Source organism: Cervus canadensis, chromosome 10 (genome assembly GCF_019320065.1).
Source record: "Cervus canadensis isolate Bull #8, Minnesota chromosome 10, ASM1932006v1, whole genome shotgun sequence".
NCBI lineage: Eukaryota > Metazoa > Chordata > Mammalia > Artiodactyla > Cervidae > Cervus > Cervus canadensis.
The window spans coordinates 36,345,466-36,372,964 of record NC_057395.1 but is presented as its reverse complement, the minus strand read 5'-3'; the positions used below and the strand labels follow the sequence as shown (position 1 = coordinate 36,372,964).

Sequence of the window (27,499 nt, the reverse complement as noted above, 5' to 3'; positions counted from 1 at the left end):
CTGCCCCCAGGAGCCCTGCTGTAGATTCAAGCTCAAGACAAGGAGGGCGTATCCTCTGCTTCGCTGGCAGTTTCCAGTATGTGTCTGCATGACCACTGTCCTTTGTAGCGTATTTAGAAGACCAGTGACAAGGCAGACCCCCGCCTCCATTCCCGTGTTGTAGCGCTGGGACGGCACTATTGGTGTGACTGTGGGGAGATGGAAACCATTTAGGAGAAGGTGTTGGAAGCTGCACAATGCAGTACTTCCCTCTAAGCTGGTTCCTCTGTAGACTCAGGGTGTCCAAGGACCAGGAGGTTGTCTGAAGGGCTCTCTGATCACCCAGCCCACAGAGGCTGTTAAGTGTAGGAGGTGGGCTGAGTGGAGAGAGACCAGGAGAGGAGTGGGAGAGGGGAAATAGGGTGTTTGCCAACATCCCTGGGGAGGGAGCCTTAATGGATCCACGCGCTGTAACAGGACACGGCTAGTGGTCCTGGTGGCGACTCTTGGGACATGCCACCAGGGAAAGTCATCCACGAGGCTGTGACCTAGGTCCCCCAGGTCACGGGAGCTCAGGTGAGCAGAGGAGACTGGTCAGAGGCAGAGTCAGGAGCAGGGCTGCTCTGGATGTGGGATGCTTCCCAGCGGGTCCTGCTGGGGCTCCTTTCGGAGAGACAGTGACCTCTGCCCCGTGTTCAGGAAGAAGACACGTGCAGACGCGGCTGGTGGAGCCTCGCGCCTCCTCCCTCAACAGCGGGGACTGCTTCCTCCTGCTCTCGCCCCATCACTGCTTCCTGTGGGTCGGAGAGTTTGCCAACGTGATCGAGAAGGCGAAGGTCGGTGTCTGAGGAATGAGAGTAGCTTGGTTCTGCGTCTCCTTTAGACACAGACAGGACATTCTTCCAGTGGCCAGACCCCTAGAGAGCTTCTCAAAGGCTCAGTGTTTCCTTCAAGTGAGAGGGGACAGTCTTCTTTCTTTTCCAGAAAGCCTCTGCCATGAGCTTTCATTAAGTGTTTCAGGGAGATGTTTTCAAAGGAGTCTGAGCTATGCCCCCAGGTTTTAAGTCCTGGTTCATCGTTTCTCCTGTAGAAGAAAGGAACTGACCCATCACTTCCAAATTGTTTATCCCAGGTGCTAATGAAGTTCCTTCTCTGATGTACTGAGTGAGGTTTTAATGGGAAAAGACCAGGAAATGGGTACTTTTTTTCTTTTTATTGACTTACTGATTTTTAATTGATGTATAGTTGATTTACAATGTTCATTTCTGATTTACAGAGTTAATTTCTGCTGTAGAGCACAGTGGTTCAGTTACACATACATTCGTTTTCATATTGTTTTTCTTCCCAGGATATTGAATGATAGTTCCCTGTGCTATATGATAGAACCTCAGTGTTTATCCATCCTACATATGCTAGTTGGCATCTCTAATCCTAAACTCCTACTCCATCCCTCCCCCAACTCTCCTCCCCCTTGGCAGCCACAAGTCTGCTCTCTATGTCTGTGAGTCTTTCTGTTTCATAGATAGGTTCATTTTTTAGACTCCATGTATGACATCATATGGTATTTGTCCTTCTCTTTCTGACTTCACTTAGTATGATCATCTGTAGTTGCATCCATGTTGCTACAAATTTTGTTTTTTATGGCTGATTAGTAGAATGGGTGTTTTTACAAAGCATCACGGATGATCTATTGAATTTAAGACTAAGAACTGTTGCTGTAAAGAATGGATTCCCCCTAGTCCTTTAGTTACATTTTCTTGACTTTGTAGACAACCCCCAACCAGTGCCCCCGGCCCCCGTGGTCACGAGGTTTTCCTTTCAGACACGCACCATTTCTCTTCTCTGATTTCAGCCTTAGCCCATCCACCACCTGGCCTTGGACTTCTCTGCCCAGGTAACTGTGTTCCTCTCTCTGTTTAGGCCTCAGAACTTGCGAGTTTAATTCAGACCAAGAGGGAACTTGGTTGTAGAGCAACTTACATCCAGACTGTTGAAGAAGGAATTAATACACACACACATGCAGCCAAAGACTTCTGGAAGCTTCTGGGCGGCCAAGCCAGTTACCAATGTAAGAGTTTACCGCATCTCAGAGAAGACTGGCTACTTCTTCTCCTCTCCTCCTTCCTTCTTCCAAACCAGCCACTCTCCAGTGGAAAACATAACATCCCCTTACTGTTCTTATCCCAAAGCCGCCGGAGACCCAAAGGAGGATGAGCTGTATGAAACAGCCATAATAGAAACCAACTGCATTTACCGTCTGATGGATGACAAACTCGTCCCTGATGATGACTACTGGGGGAAGATCCCAAAGTGCTCCCTCCTGCAGTCAAAAGAGGTATGGTGACGACTCTGCCTTGGCCCTGGGCTGCCCAGGAAAACAGACAGGAAGTGCCCAACAGACACTAGCCAGGGTTAGTGTGCATCACAGACCAGAGACATCTTGTTTGGGTTTTTTTGGCTGCACCTTGAAGCATGTGAGATCTTAAGTTCCCCAACTAGGGATCGAACCCACGGCCCCTGCAGTAGAAGAACTGCGTTCTTAACCACTGGACTACCAGGGAAGTCCCCAGAAATATGTTTTTAAAGGCTACCAATTTGTGATTTCAAATCATTACTGCCGTCTTTAGATGCTAACTGTTGTTTATTCACTAAGCTGTGTCTGACTCTTTGCGACCCCATGGACTGTTGCCCGCCAGGCTCCTCTGTCCATTGGATTTCCCCAGGCAAGAATACTGAAGCGGGTTGCCATTTCCTCCTCCAGAGGATCTTCCCAACCCAGAGATTGAACCCTTGTCTCAAATGTCCTGCACTGGCAGGCAGATTCTTTACCATCGCGCCACCTGGTTGCTAATACAGAGTTACAAATGTTGTTCCGAGGAGGCATGGGGCATTTGAAGGCTTTTCTATTTGGGGCCAAACATAAATATGACTCAGGCCTGTCTCTTGATTTTTGTATAAAAAACATTTTTCAGTCCTTAAGTTTCAGGAATCATAGGTATATATATAATTTTTAGGTTTTCCAAGTAAACCCATAAATTTTTATTTCTCACATAAGATTTATTAAATATAAATAACATGTTTTTGTTTTTTCTGATAAGTATTTATTAAATATATATTAAATATTTAATTTTATATTTAATATTTTATATATGTTTGTGGGCTTCCCCAGTGGCTCAACAGTAAAAGAATCCACCTGCCATGCAGGAGCTGCAGGAGACGTGGGTTCGATCCCTGGGTCAGGAAGATCCCCTGGAAGAGGGCATGGCAACCCACTCCAGTACTCTTGCCTGGAGAATCCCATGGACCGAGGAGCCTGGCAGGCTGCAGTCCATAAGGTCACAAAGAATCAAACATGACTGAAGCAAATGAGCGCACATGCATACATGTGTTTGTATGTGTGTATACGTGTGTGAGTGTGTGTGTGAGTGAGTATATACATCCAGGACCATCACGTATTCTGAGTGTGGAGAAGAAAGTGGAAGACACAAAGGGACTTTAAATTTCATTGGGTAGAAAAGTATTAGAAAGAATGTCATCCAGAGCTAAACTGATTGTCTGATGTGAATGGGCATTTAAAGGGAAAAACACTGTCACAGAAGAAGAAGTAACCAGGAATAATTTTAATGATAAGGTGAAATTGAGTCGTTTGCTTAGTAATTCTACTTAGTTTGCTTAGTAATAATAATTCTACTATTCTTAAGTAGAATCTGGATTGCTGGAAATGAAAAGTAAAAATCGCTCAGTTGTGTCAGTACTGGAGTGGGTAGCCATTCCCTTCTCCAGGGGATCTTCCCAACACAGGGATCGAACCCAGGTCTCCCGCATTGCGGGTGGATTCTTTACCAGCTGAGCCACCAGGGAAGCCCAAGAATACTGGAGTGGGTAGCCTATCCCTTCTCCGGGGGATCTTCCTCATCTAGGAATTGAACCGGGGTCTCCTGCATTGCAGTTGGTAAAGAGATTCTTTACCAACTGAGCTATCGGGGAAGGTTGGAAATGAAGACAGGAATTATTCTAGCAAGAAAGCATAGAACAAGCAACAGGCACAGAAATAAGAAATAGCATTGTGTTCATGTATTCATTCAGCAAATGAGCCCTAGTGAGCCCAACTGCGAATGTAAGTACAGGTTTCTCTCTGCCCTTGAGGGTCTCGGAATTGCAGAGGGCAGAGTACAGTCGCTGGGTCTTCAGGCCACGTGAGGTTGCCTGTGGTGAGTGACAAGGGAGGGGAGGGAGTATGGGGGACGGAGGAAGACATGCCTAAATAGCTCTTATGCCTCAGCAGTGCTACATGGCCTGAGCCTTCAGAGGAGGGGGTAACTTGGGCAATTAGGTCAACAAGACAGACATCACACCCACGGAGTGGAGGCTGGCTTGGCAGGATGGCGCTAGCTGCCAGGTCTCTTTGTGTCTGCACTGAATGCTCCATTAGGATTTAAATCATCGCCTGTCTAACTCACTGTCACTAGAGACCCTGTCAACTAGAACTTGTCCTTGGAGTTAACAGATTTTTCTGTGCCATTGCCCCAGGTACTGGTGTTTGATTTTGGGAGTGAAGTTTACGTGTGGCATGGAAAAGAAGTCACATTAGCACAACGGAAAATCGCCTTTCAGCTGGCAAAGCACTTGTGGAATGGAACCTTTGACTACGAGAATTGTGACATCAACCCGCTGGATCCTGGGGAATGCAATCCCCTCATTCCCAGGTACTGCTGGGCCCTCGGCCACCACCACCCCTCACCGCAGTGATTAACCATCCCCTTTCATGGGTTTTACTTTTCATAAATGATCACAATGCAGTACCATGATTATTCACAAAAGGAACAGTGCTTTAGCTTTTCCCTAACAAATACAGAAGTACGGATGGAGAGGTCGTCTGGATGGTGTTCCTGTTATATGTCATTTCTTAAAGTAAATCGGTGCCACCTGCATCATTCAGGTGCTGTTGTGCCAGATGAATAGCAGTTGTTTAAACAAATGGCTTGCTCATCTGAAAAGCTTGCCAAGTCTTGGAATCCAGCCATGGATCTAAAGCTGTGGAAACCATGCCTCTCTGTCTGGTTTCACACCTTCCCAGCATAGCCCTTGAATTCCAGGATCCACCATTTATTTAGATAAGGTTTTGGCCCTTTTGCTGGGAGGGAGGATGTGGTATTGAAGTAATGACTGTAATTATTTCCTATAGTCTACTGGACTTTATTTAAAGTCATCTTGGCAAATCGGCCAAAGATGCACAAAACTCTCAGAAAGATGATCTTGACAAAAAAAATTCTTACGTCCAAAGGATCAGTGTTTTTTATTTCATAACTATCAGGAAAAAGAAGTGCCTTTAAATTATGCCTGCCACATAATACATTAGAAATTGATGCAAATGGCACATTGAAACTGCTTTTTAATGTTTTCCATTGAACTTATATACAGATCTCAACAATCCTACCTAGTTTCCTGTTTTAAAACCCAATTCTTGATTTTATTCATTGTCATTACAGAAAAAATTCAAAATAATGTCAGTGTAAAAAAAATATATAATGTCAGTATAGGTGAAAAGTTTTCAAATCCTTTTTAAGCACATTTAACAAAATTAGTACTGAAACAACTAGTTTTTTTAAGAACTAAATCTAAGACAAAAAGGAATATTTTACTTGCTATAGTAAAAGAAAAAAATACCAAAGCATAAAATCTGTGTGATGGACAGTTCGATCATGACATCATCTGAGATCTGAAAATACAGAGGAGTGGGCATCTCACCCGCTGGCTCTCAGTGCCTCTGAGATCAGAAACACTGGAGGAGCTTTGGAAAAAAATGCATTTGGTGGGCCCAGCCCGGGAGATGTGTTTTCAATTCCAGGTGGGTGGGGCTTGTGTGTCAGCATGTCTTAAAAGCTCCCCGGGGATTTTAAGGTGCAGGCAAAGTGGAGCACCCAGCCCTTCTTAACAGACAGGAGACTGAAACCACCGAGGCGTCATGACTTCACCCAGCTCAGACCCACGAGTCAGGACAGAGGGGAGGGTCACCAGCTTCACGCCCTCACACTGCAGGCCTGCTGGCCGTGCTCCTGGCTTCACAGTATCCAAGATGAATTTCTAAGCTGAGACCAAAGTGCTCATTCTATAAGCACCTTAGCAAGTCTGCAGAGTGGAATTTAGATAAAAGACAGTCACTCGGCTATTTTCTGTTAAGGACCATAGCCTTCAAGGTAGTCCTGAATTTTCCATAGTTGCTGATATTTGGTTCCTGAAGTCCCACTAGAGTTCACAGGGGAAGTGTTTGCATACAGTGCCTCATCCTTTCGGGTCCCTTTGAAAACAGGCAGCCCCTTGGTGTGCCTTAGCTGTGATGCCAGAAACTGTGGTCTGGACCAAATAGGACGTGATGAAGCAGGGGCCACCACAGGGCCCAGGAAGCACTGCCCATCCATCTGATGGACCAATTCACAAGCCAAGGCTGATTAGGAAGGATGAGAAACACCTTCACCTTATCCTTAGGGCTCACCCTCTTCTGCACGTCTTTTCTCAGCTCTACCTATTTCTAAGTTAGCCATGTTCCAAGCTCAATGCTGGATTCTGAGATCCCAAGACAGTACGGACCTCCTGACTGGGCTGGGCGGCTTCCTTTCTCTTTTCATTGTGTTCTGCTCACCTGCTTCCCATCCAGTGACCTAGACATACATGTGCACAAACTCACTCTATGATCTATGAGGATATGTTCATTTAGGGAACAGAGGAGAATTTGTTCCTGGAGACTGGCAATCTCCATTGTGACATGACTTAAAAAGAGAACTCAGGGTGAACACAGATCCCTCCATCTATTCATGAACTTGAAGGAAACATGCTGAGACCCTTTGGATGACCGTGGGCAGAATAAAGCAGGCAAGAGAGACATGCCTGTGACTCCTGCCTTTGCTGAACTCCCAGACTAGCCCATTGCCCTCGGGGACCCCAATGTGCAGATTTGCTAGAATGCAAGGCAAGTCCAGTCCTGAGGTGGATCATGTCACATTCAGGCACATCAACTCCAAGGAAACAAAACCATACAAGGCTTCAGGCTAAAATAAGAAAATGTCATTTATCGGGTCACATCAGTGAAAACAAACCATCCACTCTGTATACTGTTTACGTGTTTGGTCTTCTCACTAGCCACGTGTGCTGGGTTTGGACTTCTTAATTTCAACGTGACTTATTTAATCTTGGTTCTTTTCCCATCCACTCCTCCCACCCCACCCCCACCCTGCAGAAAAGGACAGGGGCGGCCTGACTGGGCAATATTTGGGAGGCTTACAGAACACAACGAGACAATCTTGTTCAAAGAGAAATTTCTTGATTGGACGGAACTGAAGAGACCTAATGAGAAGAACGCCAGCGAACTTGCGCAGCACAAGGTATTCAGGATGATCAAGCCCCAAACCTCAGGGCTCGGTTTGAGTCCATGCCAAAGGGGCTTGGGTGCTAAAAGCCCTCCTGGGGTTTGGAAGTAGAACAGCAAACCAGTTTCCAGTTACATTCTGACTCCAGGAGGTGAAAATAGCCGTGTTTCCACCTCCCGGTTTATAGGTGTCACAGTCAGTCATGTCTGTGAGTCCCCTAAATGCAGCCTTTCCTGAAATGCACTGGACAGCCTCAATGCCGTCCTCTGAGGCTATCCCATCACTAGGGAAGCAGTGATGCTATAGCTGCGGATGCAGAGGCAGCTGAGCCAGTATGTCTGCGTTCCCTCCTAGGACGATGCCCGGGCGGAGGTCAAGCCTTACGATGTGACACGGATGGTTCCGGTGCCCCAGACAACAGCCGGCACCGTGCTGGATGGGGTCAACGTGGGCCGAGGCTACGGGCTGGTGGAAGGGGACGACCGGAGGCAGTTTGAGATCGCCAGTGTCTCGGTGGACGTCTGGCACATCCTGGAGTTCGACTACAGCAGGCTCCCCAAGCAGAGCATCGGGCAGTTCCACGAGGGCGACGCCTACGTGGTCAAGTGGAAGTTCATCGTGAGCACCGCAGGTCAGTGAGCACTTCTGTGTCCTCCCAGCACCGCCGTGGGCATTGTGACTGTGGCCGCCAGATCCAGAGTGAGTGTGTGTCTGCCCCCAGCTTCCGGTGCAGGAGCCAGTCTAGTCATTCCTCGTGAGAACCTCGGGAATAGATTCCTAACACCCCAGCATGGCTAGCATCCCTGGTGCTTCCCTCTAGCTGCCTGGCATGGTAAGGTTTCCCGGCTACCCTTGCTCCCTCCCCTGCCCCATCCCCAAAGATCTTCTAGAAAAGCAGTGATTTTGCCTCCATATGACATTACTATTTACCCCATGGTTGGATGCTGCCGAAATGGAAGGAACACACAGCCAATGGTTCAGAACTGAAACCAAATGGTGTCATCACAGTCAATCCATGCACAAAAAGATTTATTCAGACTGATAGAAGTATTTCCTCCAAGGCTGAGAGTCCAGCAGTGCTCTATGGATCTGGCAGAGTAAATACATGGTCCCACCTCCCCACGGACCCCACAGCGCTGTGCTCGTCACGCGGCAAAAGAACAAAACACTCCATGGCGTGCTTTGCACTAGGCGCAGCGAGGGCGGAGAGCGGTGGGCTGGGGAGAAATAATCCCTTTTTCTTGCCAAGCAGCAGCCACAAGTCAAGTGATCCAGTGTCCCTCATTCCTACGCATTTAGAGACAGTTCATGTCACAACCTGTTGACTCCGAGTTTCACTTGCCAAGGGAGTTGTCACCTCCTCCTGGCCCCCTCACCTTCCGGGTGTGGCTGCCCCGCCGGGCACAGGGCATTCCATTGTTGGCTTTCAAACACTGACTTAGAACCACTTGGTTTCTTACCTAATTTATCCGCTATACATCTGTTACTCAACAGGTGGCATTTACCGAGCACCCACTCTATAAAGAGGACACTTCTAAAATTTATATTATTGAAGTATAGTTGATCGACAGTGTTGTATTAATTTCTGCTGTATAGCAGAATGATTCAAATACACACACACACACACATACATATCCTTTTCATATTCTTTTCCATTATGGTCCATCACAGGATATTAAATACAGTCCCTGTGCTGTACGGTAGGACCTTGCTGTGTGTCCCTCCTGTATGACTGGTTTGCCTCTGCTGGTCTCAGACTCCCAGTCTGCCCCTCCCCACGTCCCCTCCCGCTCTGGCAACCACCAGTCTGTTCTTTATGAGTCTTGTTTTGTTTTGGAGACAAGGTTATTTGTGTTGTATTTTATATTCCAGATACAAGTGGTGTCATAGAGCATTTGTCTTTTTCTTACTTAGTATGATCATCTCTCCGTCTGTGTTGCTGCACATGGCATTCTCTCATTCTTTTTTATGGCTGAGGAACATTTCATTGTGTGTGTGTGTGTCTTTATGCCACATCTTCTTTATCCATCATTTGTCCATGGACATTTGGGTAGCTTTCATGTCTTGGCTATTGTAAATTGTGCTTCTATGAACATAGGGATGCATGTATCTTTTTCAATTATATTAACAGTTTTTTTCTGGTTATATGCCCAGGAATGGAATTGCTGGATCATATGGTAATTCTTGCTTTAGTTTTCTGGGGAACCTGTTATCCACCATGGTTGCACCAACTTACATTCTCACCAACAGTGTAGGAGGGGTTCCCTTTTTTCCACACTCTCTCCAGCATTTATTTGTAGATTTTTAAATGACGGTCATTCTGAATGGTTAAGAGGTGATACTTCATTGTGGTTTCGATTTGCATTTCTCTAATAATTAATGATGTTGAGCATCTTTTCAACTGCCTACTAGCCATCTTTATGTCTTCTTTGGAAAAATGTCTTATTTAGATCTTCTGGGCAGAAGATCTAAACAACCATTTTTCAATTAGGTTGTTTTCTGTTGTTGAGTTGTATGAGCTATTTGTATAGTTTAGAGATTAAACCCTTGTCAGTTACATCATTTTTAAGTATTTTCTCCCATCCCATAGGTTGTCTTTTCTTTTTTTTTCCTTGTTTCCTTTGCTGTGCAAAAGCTTGTAAGTTTGATTAGGTCCCATTTATTTTTGCTTTGATTTCTATTGCCTCAGGAGACTGACATTAAGAAAACACTGTTGTAATTTCTGTCATAGGATGTTTTGCCCATGTTCTCTCCTAGGAGTTTTATGGTATCAGGTCTTATATTTAAGGAATAAGACACTTTTTTAGGGACTGTGTGACTGGACAGTCACAGGACATAGGACTGGACACTCAAGACCGCTTTTCTCCCCAAGGCCTCCCAGCTTGGAGGAAAGGCCCCAGACCCAGGGACCCTACAGCCTGGGTCTGAATATTCTCAGGGGCCACTAGCTGTGCAAGTTGGGGAAATTTACATAACCTGACTGAGCCTTGGTTTACTCACCTGGCAAATAGAGATTGTAATACCCCACTTGCAGGGTCCTAGGATCAGGTATGTGGGATGTTTAGCACATAAGAGGTGCAGACATCATCATTGTTGACCTTCTCAGCATAGCTCCTGCATTGAACTGGAAGATGAGATACCATGGGTCCAACCCCAGTGATAGAAGTTCCCAGAGGGTCTCTCTTGTGGGTTTAAACTCTGGGGTGAGCTGCCAAGTTGGACGCTGAATACTCATCTGTGCTGCTTGGCAGTTGAGATAATCAGTGGGAATTTAGTGGGAAAAGATCTACTAACCTTCGATGTTGTGGACATGGGACCAATAAGGAGCAACTTTCAAGAGCACCCGCCATCCTCAGCCTTAAAAGTAGAGGAAGGGAAGGGGCTTGTTGTTTTACAAAACCAGATGGGGGAGCTGCTGTCTGAAATTTACTTGTCTCCTTAAGAAATAATGGTCAGTAAATGGATGACTAAGACTATATGAAAATGAATTTAAAAAACAGATACCAGATTTCTGAGAGGCCCCCGCTAAGAAATGCTGATGTGACCTGGGCAGATACTTTGTGTTTCTCCCCAGTGAACACAAGGTACATGTCACAGCCAGACCCTGCGGCAGGCACCTTTATGGACAAAGTGACAGCTTTGATGAAGCCCAGCTGCAGAGGATTAAGGGAGGCTGGACAGCGTTCAGTTCCAGGCTGTCCCTCTGGGAGCAGAAAAGCACAGCCAAATAGCATTTGCAGCTGCTCTGTGGTCATCACAGAAGCCCTGGTCCCTTGGTGACAGCTGGCCCAGTCCCCACATCTCTCAGGCCCACAAGGACTGCACCTGCAAAGGGGGTTGAATTCAAGGCGCCCTTCTGGGCAGGCCCGGCAGAAAGCAGCTCCTGTGACACAGCACTGGTGCCCTCTTGGCTGACTCTGGGCAGTCTGCTCCCTGGGACGTGAACTGTGACACGGGAGACTGGAGGCCCCAGTGGTCAATGTCCCGCCCCAGATGCCGCCTCAGATGCTGCAGGATGTGGCTCAGGTCCCCACGGGGTCAAGGAACAGGCAGCTTGGGGTACCCAGTGATGCTGGGTCGGGCCCCACTGGGGCCCCACGCAGGAGTCGAGTTCCTATTGTAGGAGGCCGGCTGCAAGGCCACGTGCCGAGCACCCACCACCTGCATTCTGTTACTTCTAAACGCAACTCGTGGCAACGACCTTCCTCTTGGAAGCAGGTGGATGGCAGCATGCAGCGACATGTTACATTCAGCCTCGGGTCAAGGCTGCAAAGACGACAGTCCAGGAGCTCTTAATATAGAGCTTAACTAATACAGCCTAACCTTCGCTAAAACTAAAAATCAATACATGCATCAAAAAGTAAGTTGTACACAGGATTAAATTCGGGGTATGCGGAAGAAAATTGCAAGGAAAATTTGTGAAAACTTTTATGCAATATTTTTAAGGGAATATAGTCCTATTTTAGGTATATGTAGGCGAGCCCGTTTTAGAATGTTAGGGTGCAAAACATTGATTATTTAAATACGAACATATATATTTAACAGACTGGTAACAAATTCCAAGATGTGTAGACTGCTGTGATATCTTTTAAGCATATCTCTCCCTAGTAGCAGTCTAGCTGATTTGACTAATTTTCATTGCTTTGAAGAGTGTGGGATTGCTAAACAAAGAGAACTTCTGTTCCTACCTAAACTGGCAAAACTTTCGAGTGGCTTCCAAATTAACTGTGGACATGTAACATCTATTCATGGGGTGGTTCCTATTTGCTTGGTGCACCGAGAGGTACACAGACTTGACAATTTCAGGTTCACAGTGGAAGGTGCGAAGGCCTGAGCTTGGTCAGAATCCTTTAAGAATTATCATAATCATTTATGAAAGCTGTTCGAGTACCTCGATAAAAAGACCGAAAGAAGTCACATAAATATGGCCCCTGACCCCTCAGAAACTTGGAATAATTGAGCTTTCTTCTTACCTTCAAACCTTAAGACAACTGTGATTTTGTCATTGAGACTGGGGTTGAGAAAAATGGAGGTCATATAGAACCCCAGAGAGTCCAATTATTATTTTTGGTATTTTTATGTTTTTAATTTTTTATTGGAGTTTTATAGCTGCTTTACAATGCTGTGTTAGTTTCTGCTATGCAGCAAGGTGAATCAGCTCTATGTGTGTGTATATCTATATCCCATCTTGTTACAATTTCCTTCCCATATAGGTCCCCACTGTGTAGAGTTCCCTGTGCTATTAGGTTCTCATTAACTACCTATTTTATACACAGTACAATATAAATGTCAATCCCAACCCATCCCACCCACCCCTCTGTTCCCCTTTGGTGTACATGTGTTTATTCTTCTTGATTTTTAATATACATGGGTGTCACAGGCACCTGCATCCTCCCTGAGCTGATCCCACCCAGGACCACCTGGGCATCTGAGTGGGGATCTTAGTCTCCTGACGTCACTCAGCCTAGAGCGCTCTGCCTCTTGGTCACGGTCATTCAGGCCTCCCTTACGCACCTCCTCCAAAAGGCCTTACGCACCTCCTCCAAAAGGCCTTCCCCACCAGACTCCAGCATCGCTCAGCCTGCTCCCTGTCACATCCCCTGTCTTCTCCTCTCAGCACTGACACCCTCTGAAGTCACCTTGCTCACCATCATTGCCCTGGCACACAGTAGGTGGTTAGTAAATATTTACTGAACAAACAAATGAGGGAGTCTGGAGACAGATCTCTTCCTAAAGGTGACGGTCTGGGGTCTGAACTACTGTCAGAAGTGGCCACTCACCCAGATCACTTTCCGTGACTGTCCCTCAGTGGGGTCCGCGTTCTGTGTGCTGCGGTCTCTCCAGTGCCCGCAAGGTCCCAGCAATGAGACTAACCAGCCCTTCATCCTGGCTGCAGCCCTGGTGGCAGTCATCACTTAAAGCCCAGGTTATTTTGTGAAAGTGATAGGTCCGCAATTTCTCTCCCACTTCTGACGTAACTTGGAGACTTCAAAGTGTTTTTTTTACTAAATAGTCTTAGCAGATGACATTTTTTCCTTCGTGCTTAAAGCTGGCCCAACTGTTGTTTACAGTATCTTTTCTCCACCAGCAAATCGTCTGCCAAAGGTTGGTGAAACATGAAAATTGAGCTTGTGTCAATCAGGTGCCCCAGGCCTGCTCTGGTGTCCACACTTTTCTGTTACATACACCTGGATGGCCTACTATCTCCCCAGATGATAGGTGTTTATCTTGGGGTATCAGGAGGGCCTGGAGATCATTTTCCTCCGGCTTGGGGTCCATTAGCTGGAAGAAAGGTAGTTTCTCTCTCTTCTAGTGGCCAACAAGATCAACGTTCCCTCCGCTGTAAATGACTTCTCCCCAGCCCTGCGCCCCAGGGCTGTGCCTCTGCTGTTTGTCCTCAGAGTCTGGAGGCCTGAGCTGCACGCTGGCTCTTCTCGCAGTTTATCCCCTGCTCACCCCACGCTCTGCTGTCCTTTGTGTTTGCAGTGGGAAGCCGGCAGAAGGGGGAGCACTCGGTCAGGGTGGCTGGCAAAGAGAAGTGTGTCTACTTCTTCTGGCAAGGCCGCCAGTCGACCGTGAGCGAGAAGGGCACGTCGGCCCTGATGACGGTGGAGTTGGACGAGGAAAGGGGGGCCCAGGTAAGTCCCGGAGGCAGATGCGCCGCAAACCAGGGAGGACCTGGTTCTCAGGAACAGAGGACAGCATTGTCCAAAGCCTCCTTAGTCTTGATCCGGCTTCTCTGTATTTCAGGCTCTGTCTCCTCTTTCATCACCTCCCTGGCCAGGAAGGCAGACCTCTTATAATATGGCCTTAAAGTATATCTGCAAATAGTAAATCCAAAAATTAAGTTTAAAGAGCCCGTGAGTGTTTTTTAAGTTTTCATTTAACTGATCATCAAGGAATTGTACATAGGACAAAGATGCCACTTTCCACTCCTAAAATGGCAGAAGTGTTTTAAAATAATGGACCCAGGGCTGGTGGGGATTCAGGAGGATGGGTGCCCATGCCCGCCCCTGCTGGGAAGTATAAATTGAAACAGCCACCCTGAAAAGCAGCTTTGGCTTAGGAACCTTAAAGTGTTCACACTTTGATCAGTTACTCCACTTACACAAATCCATCCTCAGGAAGTATCAGAGACGGATGTAAAGACTGAGTCTTCCCATGGCCTGCATCCCCCATGGCAGCCTGGGTGATTTTTCTAGGACCCATCAGATGATGCCCTGCCCACTCTGTTCTCCATCACACCCGGACCACCATCTAAGGGTCTCCTGGTGTCAGGCCTATACCCTCCCAAGCTCCCTCGTCTTGTACACCTGTTCAGGCCAGTCCCACCTTTTTATGGTTCCTCCCTCTTTCTGCCCACTGCAGGGCTTTTGCACTGATTTCCCCGGCCTGGCACTTCCCTGGGAACCTTACACGATTTGGGTTTCTGTCTGGATGTCACCTCCTTGTGCTTTCTTCACCTTCTCTTTCCCTTTGCTTTATTTTTTCACAGCACTTACCCTGATGTAAAAGGACGGTCACTGTTTACTTATTCTCTTTCTTCCTCTATAAGCATCAAAGAAATTATATCTATCCTGGTCTTACCCACCCCATAACCCCAGAGCCTGTGTGATGCCTGGCAGGTACCACTACCCAAAGTCAAAGGTTTTGAAAACATTCCTTTTTAATGTTTGGATTATCTAACCTCGGGTCCCTTCCTTTATTATGGGTAATTAAGAGTTGATTCTGGTGTTTCAGAGATCTTAGCATCCTTTTACTGTCTTGGATGAACAGTTAAGAAAAACATCAGGAAAGAGAGCAGAGGTATTTTCTCCAGAAACAGATCCACAAGCATTCAGCCTTCCAGGTTCCTAAAAACCAATCCTCTTCCCTAAAAGTATTTAATGCATACTTTTTACTGTGGACTATATTTTCCACATAACAGCCGTTCGTCACTGAAAGCTAATTTATTCCTCATAGTTGATCACTTAAACTGCTTTTTTTTTTTTGGCAGGGGTAGAGGCCATAAACAAATGTTTTATCATACCTTCAAAATCATTCTTAGGGTTTTGAGTCTTAATCCAATTGGAGCATTTCATATCAATCCAATGGGTGGAAAATCACTGCAGAAATAGAAAATCACTGGCACAAAATGGCCCTTAATGATGCACAGTAGGCCCTGAGGTTGATAACTTACAGTGAGAAACACTTCCTACCTTTCAGTGCTGCCCAACTGCCAGACTCAGTTAACAGTTTCCTGTTTAAGGGAAAATGTCTTTGGCAAAGTGAGAGTCAGCTGACTCAACCCTCGGTTACTGTTACTATGTTGCATCTCACGCTGATGGGTTAACAGATGCACTGAGGTGACCAGAGGCTGCAAAAGAGATCGTTCTTTTCCCCAGAAACACTGAGTCGGTGCTGGTCATTCTCACTGCTGAGAAGTTTTATTAAAAACATGTTTAAATTAATCACATTATATCCCTATCGCTGAATATCAGAATTCATGCTTTAAAGGACATGTGATGATAGAAAAACACTAGCTGAAGAAAATCAGGGTATAAAAGCAACATAAAACATCAATCCTACTTGGAAAAATGTACACCTGAAAAATACTTTGTATCATAGGAAAACTATACTCTAGAACTGTAATAGTGTTCTCTATAAATCATGCTATTATCACTGGCTTTTATTTGTCCTTCTCAATATTTTTCAGATTTTCTACACAGGCATGTGTTATTTTTATGACTGCAGAACCGGGACACGTGACTTATTACTCTATCATGTGTTTCAATCGGAAGGTCCAAGTCCTGCAGGGCAAGGAGCCCCCCTGTTTCCTGCAGTGTTTCCAGGGGGGGATGGTGGTCCACTCCGGGAGACGAGAGGAAGAGGAAGAAAACACACAAAGTGAGTCACTCTTACTCTTGGAATTCTCTTTTGTTTTTCCTCCAGGGAAGGTATTTTTTACAGGGGTGGGGGTTTGGAGTAAGTCTCTCTTCATGTAGCTATGGCTTCACCAGTGATGACCTCCTGAAGTTTGCCTTATAAATCAGCTTTATGGGGTGCCCACACCCCTCCCCCTCCTTCCATGGAGTTGCCTTCAAAATCCAGCTTTGCATGCAGAAGGCCACAAGATGACCTTAAACTGGATCCTGGAGGGAAAAAAAAAAACAGTGATTTTATCTTTTAAATTATGAGACTTCTGTTGAGCAACATCTTAAAAAACAAACAGCTTTCAAGCTTCTTAAAATATGCCTGTTACAACTTACGTAGGTCTTTATAAATTTTGTGAAACTGGTTTTTCTGCATCGTGAACTTTCGGCAACCTGTTTCTAAGTCCACAAAGGTTTGTTTTCTGGGCCTCAGTTAGAAGCCGCCTCACCTCCACCTGCCCCTCCAGACACAGGGAGGAGTGGGGCTTGGGCTGCCTGGCAGGGTCCCCTCCTAACTGTGCCGCTGGCGCCCCCTGCAGGCGAGTGGCGGCTGTACTGTGTGCGCGGAGAGGTGCCCGTGGAGGGGAACTTGCTGGAGGTGGCCTGTCACTGCAGCAGCCTCAGGTCTAGGACGTCCATGGTCGTCCTCAACGTCCACAAAGCCCTCATCTACCTGTGGCACGGGTGCAAAGCCCAGGCCCACACGAAGGAGGTCGGACGGACTGCGGCCAATAAGATCAAGGACCAGTGAGTGCTGTGTGTGTGAGCACCTCTCCCTGCATGAGGGCCTCCAGGGTGCAGGCTGAGGATCCCAAGGGCCCCGTGGATGCCCCCATATGTCCAGCGTGACTCAGCGTGAGGAGGTCCCCACGAGGTCAGGGGCCCTGAAGGTCCAAGTTCATGTGGCACACGTTCAGCCCAAACCTTCCCTTTGAGGGTTGTCCCCACTTTCTGAGGATTTACCTGCTTCCATAAAAGGCAGAAGACAGAAGACCCCTTCAGAGGTGTGATTCAGCTCTCGAATTATCAGCCTGGGTCCTTGGTTATTTAAAAGAGAACAAATTTCAAACATCATTTAGGGCATCAGAGCTGGTTTTGTCAGAGGTGTGGAAGGTTTGCAAACATTCAGCTGAAGAGAGCTGGGACACCACCCACTGTGTCAGACTGTCAGGCACCCCCTCCGGGGACAAGGGTGTCTGGGAGACAGCTGCCCAAGTGCATTACCAGAGTCCCCGGGGCAGGCACACTGCATGCTGGGTTCCCTTCCTCTTCCAGGCAGGCACCCACAGGGGCCCGCAACCCAGAGACAGCGCACTAGACAGCCCCAGGTGAGAACCCACTCACATACTACAGCAGGCTGTCATTCATTATAAGGACCATTTTCGTTGGAAAGCAGGACAGATGCTGAACCCATCTGTAGCTGTGGTCTGGAATAATTCTGTCCTGCCCGCAGTTCCGGGCCTGACAGAAACTGGTGGACTCTCTCCATGCAGATGTCCCCTGGAGGCCGGGCTGCATAGCAGCAGCAAAGTGACAATCCATGAGTGTGATGAAGGCTCGGAGCCCCTGGGCTTCTGGGATGCTCTGGGGAGGAGAGACCGGAAAGCCTACGACTGCATGCTTCAAGGTAAGCCCACATCCGGCGCCTCCAAGCACCAGCTTCCTCAGTATGTAAATATTTGTGCACACGTGCTCCACACAACACACGAGGAGTTATCCCAAGGCCAGGTCTTCTCGGGCCAACAACCCAACAAGAAGACTAAATATCATTTATCACTAGTTATGATGCCAAGTAGATACTGTGTGTGTCAGGGTAGAGTTGTTAATAAAGAATGCTTCTGCCAGAAGTGTCGCACCAGGCTCCAAAGAGGACAGGGCACTTCCTGGAGCCTCAGACGTGTAGCTGTGACTTGAAGAGAAGGAAAGGAGGGAGGAGCATTCCAGGAAACCAGATGGGCACAGCATGAGCCTCTGGGGTGAGGTGCTTTTGGTTTAGCCAGTGCCCAAAGTGCAGAGAAATAGTGATGATTTAGTCACCAAGTTGCGTCTCACTCTTTGCAACCCCCTGTCAGTGGGGTTTTTCCAGGCAAGAATACTTGAGTGGGTTGCTATTGCCTCCTCCAGGGGATCTTCCCAACCCAGAGATCAAACCCACGGTGCCTGCGCTGGCAGGCAGGTTCTTTACCACTGAGCCACCTGGGAAGTTGTCCTGGGAAACAGTGGGGTTTAAATGAGAGTAGGTCAGTCTTGTCTTTGAATACACAAAATACAGGTTGACATACATACAGAACAACATAAGAAAAGCAAACAATTACTAAGCAGGTTAGGCTGAGCTAGGCCCTGGCTAACCACCTGCTACACGTTCCCTCACTCCATGCTCACAGCCCAAACAAGAAGCTGCCCAGTTTCACTGGCAGGGAAGCTGAGGCCTGGGAGGTTAACCATCTCAGCCCAGGTTGGACAACAGTGGGATGTCCTTGTGACCACACTGTACTGCCTCTCGGGTTTTACAAACTTCTCCAGAAGTTCTTAAAATATAGTTGATCCTTGAACAACACAGAGGTTAGGGGCTAAGCTCCACGCCCTCCCCTACACACACACACAGTTGAAAATCCATATATAACTTGTTATTTGGCCATGTCAGGGGTTGGCTGCCCCATGGCATGTGGGATCTTGGTTCCCCAACCAGGGATTAAATCTGTGTCCCCTGCATTGCAAGGCAGAGTCTTAACCACTGGACCACCAGGGAAGTCCCTACATATAACTTGTCACTGCCCCCAAACTTCACTACTCATAGCCAACTGTTGACTGAAAGCCTTACCAAGAACATAAGAGTTAATACCCAGTTTGTAGGTTGTATATATTATATAATTCTTACAAAAAAGTGAATGTAATGAAAATTATAAGGGATGGAAATTACATTTACTATAGGATACTATAAATTTCCATCATCTGTTTATGAGATGAATCATTTGTCAGTACCAACATCAATACTGTCTCAGTGGATACAAAATACTGTAGATGTTATATGTATTACTAATACTAGACACCAAAAATTAAAAGATACTGTGAAACAGAAATTTGTATTTATTTACAGATATTGGGTTGAACAAAAAGTTTGTTTAGGTTTTTCCATATGTTATGAAAATCTTGAATGAATTCTTTGGCCAGCCCAACATAATGATTCATGCACTGATAACAAAAAAGCGGCAATATGATTACTTTATATCGCCTAGTGTCGCTGATACACTGATGAATGGTTATAACGTTTTTATGGCATGCAGTGTTTCAGTCATAATAATAAACTACTGAAAGCATTGTTACATTTTTATAAAAATTACTTACCCCTAATGATAACTGATACACAAAAGAGAGACGCAGACTGCATGGTAATTCTTTGAAAACAAAGTTATAGAACAGTAAGAAAATGAACACATTATTAATCTTAATATTAAATATCACTCACCTTATGCCTGTGTAAAGGTAGGTATCTACATATATCAGATGCATTCATGACATACCTAAATTTTATTACTTTTTTCACAATATTTCTAGGCTATGCAATTTGTCTGCAGGTTTTTCAAGTTGTCACAAATCTCCAAAAGATTTTTCCAATATATCTATTGAAAAGTCTCCATATGTAAGTGGACCAGTGCAATTCAAACCTGTGTTGTTCGAGGGTTATCTGTACTGCATACTGACAGTGGGAAATGTGTGAAAAACACAATGAAAGAAAGATCCTTAATAATCATGTCTTTCATAGGTGTGTCTTTATGTGATAGATATATGTATTTAGATATAGATAGCACCCATTATACAGTCTTTTGTAACCTGCTTTTTTCCCTTAATTTATGATGAACCATTTCCCAAAGCCTATGTTAATATTTATAGACTTATGGCTGCAGGTATTTTGTGAGAATATATGCCACTCTCTACTTAATAGCTGGAAAACTGAGTTGTTTCAAATTTTTCTCTGACAACGATCAAGTTGTGAATAGTTTTCAAAAGAATTATCTGCATTTATTTCCAGTTAAGGTAAATTCCTATACCTGGAACAACTGTGGTGAAGTTATTATGATGTCTTACAGCAGCATCCACAAGTGTCCCCAGAACGCCAGCACCAAATTCGATTCTTACCCATTGATTGTAGCCCACCTCACCAGCAGTTTACACATGTGTACATTTCACAGCACAGTCACATGCTTGGTTTATTACTTTTCCTCACTGATGGCAGAAATTATGATCTAAACACTGTTATAACTTAATGTTTCTAAATTAGAAGTACTGTTAAATGCTGTCTATGTGTATTTCTTAGCCACATGTACTTCTGTTTGGATGAATATTTTATTTGTGCCTTTAGCACATTTTTAGATATTTATTGTTTTACTATTATTACATTTCTTTATATACTGCTAAGGGTATGAACAGGTTTCCATATTTCCCATTTGTCACTTGCCTTTTCATTTTGTTTGGTTAAGGGTGCTTTCTAATGCAGTATAATTTTTCATTTTTATGTTGTTAATGCATAAATCTCTTCTTGAATTACTTCTTATGCAGTTATGATTTAAAAGGCCTTGCCCACCTCTAAGTTCAGATGAACTGTACCCCTTTTTACACTCATGCTTGATCATTTCATGTCTGACATTAATTCTCCAGTCCACCTGGAATTTATTTTGTCTTTAGCTTTTTGTTCTCTTTTCTTTCAAAGATCCTGGAAATTTTAACTTCACACCCCGCCTGTTCATCCTCAGCAGCTCCTCTGGCGACTTCTCAGCCACAGAGTTCATGTATCCCGCCCGAGACCCCTCTGTGGTCAACTCTATGCCCTTCCTGCAGGAAGACCTATACAGCGCCCCACAGCCAGGTACAGCCCACAGAAGGGGGGAGTCATGCTGAGCCAGCAGAAGGCTCACGTTCTAAGAAGTCTTTTTACTTTTGCATCTAGTAAGCAGTTTTTATCTGCTAAGTACACTTTCTTATATTATCGCTCATGTAATCCTCATACCTCCCCCCAACCAAAGGAAGATGACATCAATAGTATAAAACACTGACCCTCGGTTACTCAACTCGCCCAAACTCATCAGTTAAGAACAGGTTGAGTGCAACCACGTCAGGCATCAGTCTCTGCTGTTCTCTCAGCCTCCCTCCATCTTCCTGATTCATGTTCTCATATGGCTGCCCTTGCTCGTGTATCTGTTCAAAAGAGAAAGAAAAAGAATGGGGGAAACTGCAATGATAGCCAAGTCTCTCTCTTTTATCAGGTAAAGCAAAAACTTCCCCCGAAACCCCCAGCTGCAAGGGAACCTTGCCAGAGTCGCAGGAGCATCTTTGGGGTGAACCCCAGAGCAGTGTCTACAATTCCAGGCTGCAGAGCAGGGCCAAGGCTCTCTTCTGTGCCTCCTGATCCCAAAGTCAGGGCTGTTTCCACATGACCTCCACCACAAGTCAGAGCCTCTGTGCTCTTGTGGTTGGGACAGTCACCAGGGACTGGGCTGCAGAGATAGTCGTGTCTGAGGTCGGCTGTCCCAGCCTTGGGGCATCTCCGCTTTCACATTACAAGAGCCTGGAGTGGCATCAGGAACCTCACGGACCCTGGCCGCCCCATCACCACCTGAAAAGCTTGCCCCAGTACATGGTCATACTGGGGAAATGTTAGCTAGTGTCTTAGAAAGGGCTGCCACCCACCTCTTCATCCAAGGCTCAGGTTGGGTTTTCAGCCTCCACTGGACTTTTCAGTCGTGTGGTTATCACAGAACCCAGAGATGAAAGCCAGGAAAGGACTCTGGTGAGCTGAGCCAGCAGGTGTGAGAGGCCTTGGCGACGTCAAAGAAGAGTTAGGCTGATGGTTTGCTGGAGGGAAAAGGGGAACATCATTAGGATCTCTGAAGGCCCATTCCTCCCTATAGGAACCATGGACTCAGATGACCTGCTTGGCAGGTCAAGCATGGGCAGGGCAAGCATGACATGCTCCCCAGTGTTTAACATGCTCTTGGGGATCAGCGGTGCTGACAGCCCCTCGGGGGTCACATGGCTCATCTATCCCAATCTTGGCACCTGGCCAGGACCCAGGGAGCAGCTGTGGAGTGGGGAGAGTCAGGGAATTAGAGGAGAGGAGGAAAGAGCCTACCTCATCAATGCCAGCTCTGCCTCAGGCTTTGCCTGATTCATCCTTCAAAGGCCACGTCATCAGGGGGACCCTCCCTGTGGCCCTGAGTTTATCTGCCAAGGGGCTTCTCCCACTGACCATAGTGCCAGGGAGGGAGGCACCAGTTAGGCTTAGGGAAGAGTCCCTGACTGTCTGCTCTGCCCTCGCAGCACTTTTCCTTGTTGACAATCACCATGAGGTATACCTCTGGCAAGGCTGGTGGCCCATCGAGAACAAGATCACGGGCTCCGCGCGTATCCGCTGGGCCTCGGACCGGAAGAGCGCCATGGAGACAGTGCTGCAGTACTGCCGAGGTGAGGCCCCCAGCAGTGGGTACCCTCCATCCAGACGCCCTGATGGCTTTCTGCAGACTTGCTTAGAGACCCAGGCCAGGCTCCCCTTTCTGTGGGTGGCACTAGCCTGGAAAAAAACCTGCAGTCAGCCATGAAACTGACTTTTTTCCCCTCGGAACTTCTTGAGGCTTATTACTTTTGAAATTAATACATTCTAAGCTGCCAACATGAATGAGATTTCATTTCTCTTTTTTAAAATTGAAGTCGAGTTAATGTACAATATTATATGTTACAGCTGTACGGTACAATGATTCATGATGTTTAAAGGTTATGCTCCATTTATAGTTATTATAAAACATCAGCTATGTTCCCCATTATACAATATATCCTGGTAGCAGATTTTATACCTAATGGTTTATACCTCTTAATCCACTACCCCTTATATTGTCCCTCCCCATTTCAACAAACTAGGGAATATCTCTCTTCTATTGAACTGATCAGAAAGTTCATTTGGGTTTTTACATAACATCTTATGGAAAAACCCAAATGAACTTCTTGGCCAACCTGATACTATAAGGCCATCTATTATTAACCTGTCACCCTCGAGATGAACAGCTGAGTTGTGGGATGGCTAGCCTGGCTAAAACCCTTTTGCACTCAGGGTTAATCATGCTGAGGGACCCTGTCAGAGAGTTGAGAGAGCCCCCAAATGGGCTGGAAGGCTGATGGCAACCTGTCATTAGTGTTGCATCTGCAAAGAAGGATGTGCAGTCAATTCGTGGCTTTTCTGGTGGTCTTTTATATAAAATGAAGATGCCAGTAATTAATTTCTTGTCTTAATTTTTAAGACCTCATTGATTCGTATTACTGAGTATGTACAGTCAATTTTCTCTTGAGAAACTCTTTCATAATAAAATAACTAAATTTCCCACCAAACATTTAAGCTAAAGCAGCTTCTAAACTGCTGTCATGAGCTGGTTAATTCTCACTGAACTTGACGCTGGGTCAGGAACCTTAAAATCAGGTCACGTCCAGGCAACTGTATGCATACCTATATGCATGAAGTTAAACATCTTATGTAAACATCCTCCAGGCAGGGTTGTCAACTACTCATAACTTACATTTTAAGCCTGAAGTCAAGGGATGCAAACAAAAGATTTCAGGGGAAATCAGAGAAAGACAGGGCCTTCAGGGCCACGCCGGGTCTGTGACGTCTGCCTTCTGTGTGACTGCAGGGAAAAACCTGAAGAAGCCGCCCCCCAAGTCTTACCTCATCCACGCTGGCCTGGAACCCCTGACCTTCACCAACATGTTCCCGAGCTGGGAGCACAGAGAAGACATTGCAGAGATCACGGAGATGGTGAGCACCCTCCTCCCCGTCCCGGGGCTCCCTGCCTTTCAGCCTGTGGGGTGGCTTCCCCTGGGGAGAAAAGGCCAACTGCGTTTTCATGTGAAAATGTGACTCCTTGTTCACGTGTTGACCAGTCTACACAGAATCAGCGTAGGGAGAAGAGAAGCCTAAGGAGAAGTCAATGAAAATAACTGGGTAACTTTCTACACACCATGCTCAGGTCCAAACAAAAAGCAAAGGTGAACTTAATGACTTTGCAGAGGACACACAAATAAAAGCAGCCATCTCTTCTGCCTGTTAAAGATCCATTGCCTCTTTAAGTCCATATAAAGCCACAGAACAGCCCCCTGTCTCAGACCTCAACCTTGGGTCCAAGGAGACATGGAATAACTCTGTGATGAGCTCACCTGCTCAGGTAATGCAGGGAGTAAAGGTGGTGTAAGCCTGTCCTGATGCAGGATGGCTCGGCTCCTCTTTCCTGCCATCCTTTATCTCCACGAGGCATTTATCATCATCCCTATTCACCAAAACACATTATTAGCCAGCATGTTCTCCTTTCCAGCTGCACCGAGAAGAGGAAGCTTACCACAGCTCTCTAGAATTTCTTAATGTATGGGTTTGAACACTGCTCACACAGCAACCCCAGGGAATTTTTGATTTGGTGGGAGATAGGTTTGTCCAGTGGGATTTTCTTGCTGTGCAGACACAGGGCTGCTTACCTGAGGGAGATGACATGGGGGTATTTGATAGGAGGTCTGGACAACTTTAAACAAACTGCAAAAGTGCGCTGCTGCTTGACCATGGAGAGGGTCTGTTTGATCTCTGCTGCTGATCCTAAGCTCTCTGGAGCCCGGTGGACTTGATCTTCACAGCTGGGCTCTCAGGCTGCCTGGGAGCCAACAGCCATGGTGAGGTGTCTCTGTGCACGACAAATGTGTGACCCAGGACACCTCAGAGCTCTGCAGGTTCAAGGACATCAATCAGTGCCATCCAGTGTTCTCTGCAGACCCCTGGAGGGGGTTAAAAAAAAACTCCATTCAGCCCCAGCACATTCTAGATGCATTTTCTTACCTTCTTTTTCTATTGAGAATTAGGAGATGGGATCTGAGGTATAGAGGGGAGGGTGATTCTTTTTAAGGTTAATCGCTTTTATATATTTGTAAGCACATTCCATTATTTGCATGCTTCTGATGTCTTAGCTTCACATGTAATCATCATCTTTATAACTCACTCATGTGATAGGCCCTAAACTTTTTTGTTGATGTATATGAAAACCTGTGGGGGGATAAGGCGGCATCTCAGGCTAGGCTGGGGTGGGAATGGGCCAGGTGATATATTCACAGCGCATGATGAAATGTGTTCAGGCATGGAGGTGCCCCTCTCGGCTCCCTCTTCTTCTCCAGGACACGGAAGTTTCAAATCAGATCACTCTAGTGGAGGATGTCTTAGCCAAACTGTGTAAGACCATTTACCCGCTGGCCGACCTCCTAGCCAGGCCGCTCCCTGAGGGAGTGGACCCTCTGAAGCTGGAGATCTATCTCACCGACGAGGACTTCGAGGTAAGCGTTTCTTCTGGGTGGGACTGCATTTGAGGCACTGTGCATGGCTTGTCAGGGGGTCCGTTCACTCAGCCGCTGGGCATTTCTTTCTCTCCTCCCAGTTTGCACTAGACATGACCCGCGACGAGTACAATGCGCTGCCCGCTTGGAAGCAGGTGAACCTGAAGAAAGCAAAAGGTCTGTTCTGAGTCAGGAGATGCTGGAGGAACCTGGGTGGTCACTTTCAATACTGATGGACCAGGAAAATGGATGTTTTAGTGGGGGAGCCTGGTATTTTAAAATATGTTTTTTCATCCGCATTTTTAAAACCTGAAGTGACCAGCTCTTCTGTTCATTTGGGAGTTGTGTATTTTGTAAATGTTCCAGAGAACTCTCTGGGAACACGCTTTCCACACTTCAGCAGGTGATGTTTGTGAGGTATCCGTGGCCCTACATGCACTTACGCAGCAGGTCCTCAGCGGCGGCCACGGCACTGCCCTCCCACTCCAGCTAAGCGTTGCCTATTTTTTTGAAGCAGTTCTCTTTATAAAGTGTTATTTTGATAGTTTGTGGATTCTAAAATATATATATATTTATATAAACACCGTATAAATCAAATATGTATTTAACAAAGCAATATGTATTCATTCACTTTTAAGATTTTTTTTTTTTTGGTGTCAAAATAATATTAAAAGGTAGTTGCTTCTGTTGAATTAGTTCTGCCACCTATGTGTACTTTCACCCATGTTCAGAAGCGTCTCCTTTGGTGTGAAGTCTGACTCGTTCTGAGTGCTGCTTCCGGTGCTAAGATGAACAAAAGGCTCTTAAGAATCTGTGCGAATCCACCTTTCTACCTTAATATCGCCCCCAAATGTATAGTGCCTTGTTTTATGTACAGTTTATATACAGAAAAGTTTGCTCTGCATTTTTTGACGATGGTTTGGAACAGTATCTACAATTTTACTCTAAAATAGTAGAAATTTCAAAAAAAAAAAAAGAACTCTATTTCTAATACCTGTTGTAAACATTATACATGTCATTTGGCGACGGAGGACTCCAAAATAAAAGCTTCAGAATAAACACAACTATGAACTGATTGGTTCATATTGAGTTCCTGTCTGAAAAACATTTTTTTTTAAATGTTAACCTTGTACCAATATTTCACCATTCAGTATTAACTGCTGTAACTTTTAATGCAGCTCAGGGCAAGATGGAATACAAGGTCATGCAACTAAACAGACAGATATTCAGCCCATAAAATGAGTTGAAGACATTTTTGCAAGTCATCATTCAACAGAAGCTCTTTATCCTCAACTATAGCTGTGTTTCAAATTCAAGAGCTCAGTGCCTTTTAAAAAATACTGCATATATAAGGTAGTTAGAAAAACATTAAAAACTCACCGGCTTTTATGTTCTAAAATCCAGGGTCCAAGGGAAAAGAATCTGAAAAAGAATGTATGTGTAACTGAATTGCTTTGCTGTAGACCTGAAACTGAAACAACATTGTAAATCAACTGCAATAAACTAACCCCAAATCCATGGTTTTGAACAAAGACCACATACCCTGCTATGAGTGTCACCACCACCCCCACTTTGGTCTTATCAATAGTTCACATATCAATCCCATGATTTCTTTAAACTCCATCACTGACCGTGAGCCCCCTGTCCCCCAGGACTGCACTAGGCCAGGGGTCTGTACCTGCTCCTGGCCCCACCCCTTGATGACTGTGTGACACTGGGCCATCACAGAACTGTCCCACCTCCATCTCCTCTTCAAATCAGCACTGTAACTGCCCACCTCCGACGACTGATTCTTACCAAGGCTATCAGTGTTACTGTCATGGAGGTGGACTTAGGAAAGCAACAGAGTTAAAATTAAGGAACGTGGTCACACATCTAGAAATGACAGGTTCAACC

The 27,499-nt window shown here is 45.9% G+C and overlaps 1 protein-coding gene and 1 long non-coding RNA gene across 20 annotated transcripts in view; one reads left to right on the top strand and one right to left on the bottom strand.

The window, feature by feature from the left end:
- Nucleotides 1-26,692, top strand: part of SVIL (supervillin) — a 255,524-nt gene extending 228,832 nt beyond the window's left edge. For all 19 annotated transcript variants that reach the window (XM_043480288.1, XM_043480289.1, XM_043480290.1 and 16 more), the window contains 15 exons: nucleotides 679-815; nucleotides 1,900-2,047; nucleotides 2,169-2,314; nucleotides 4,510-4,685; nucleotides 7,214-7,358; nucleotides 7,698-7,974; nucleotides 13,830-13,981; nucleotides 16,124-16,229; nucleotides 16,795-17,002; nucleotides 17,749-17,882; nucleotides 20,964-21,119; nucleotides 22,571-22,714; nucleotides 23,929-24,053; nucleotides 25,448-25,603; nucleotides 25,705-26,692. In XM_043480288.1, the coding sequence (XP_043336223.1) occupies nucleotides 679-815; nucleotides 1,900-2,047; nucleotides 2,169-2,314; nucleotides 4,510-4,685; nucleotides 7,214-7,358; nucleotides 7,698-7,974; nucleotides 13,830-13,981; nucleotides 16,124-16,229; nucleotides 16,795-17,002; nucleotides 17,749-17,882; nucleotides 20,964-21,119; nucleotides 22,571-22,714; nucleotides 23,929-24,053; nucleotides 25,448-25,603; nucleotides 25,705-25,791 (2,297 nt within the window). In that variant the 3' untranslated portion in view covers nucleotides 25,792-26,692. The remainder of the gene's footprint in view (nucleotides 1-678; nucleotides 816-1,899; nucleotides 2,048-2,168; nucleotides 2,315-4,509; nucleotides 4,686-7,213; nucleotides 7,359-7,697; nucleotides 7,975-13,829; nucleotides 13,982-16,123; nucleotides 16,230-16,794; nucleotides 17,003-17,748; nucleotides 17,883-20,963; nucleotides 21,120-22,570; nucleotides 22,715-23,928; nucleotides 24,054-25,447; nucleotides 25,604-25,704) is intronic.
- LOC122448732 lies at nucleotides 18,411-22,561 on the bottom strand. The gene is made up of 3 exons (XR_006271733.1): nucleotides 21,308-22,561; nucleotides 19,601-19,650; nucleotides 18,411-18,464 (listed from the first exon to the last, which is right to left on the bottom strand). It is a non-coding gene; the product is annotated as an uncharacterized LOC122448732 (long non-coding RNA).
- Nucleotides 26,693-27,499: the final 807 nt, after the last annotated feature.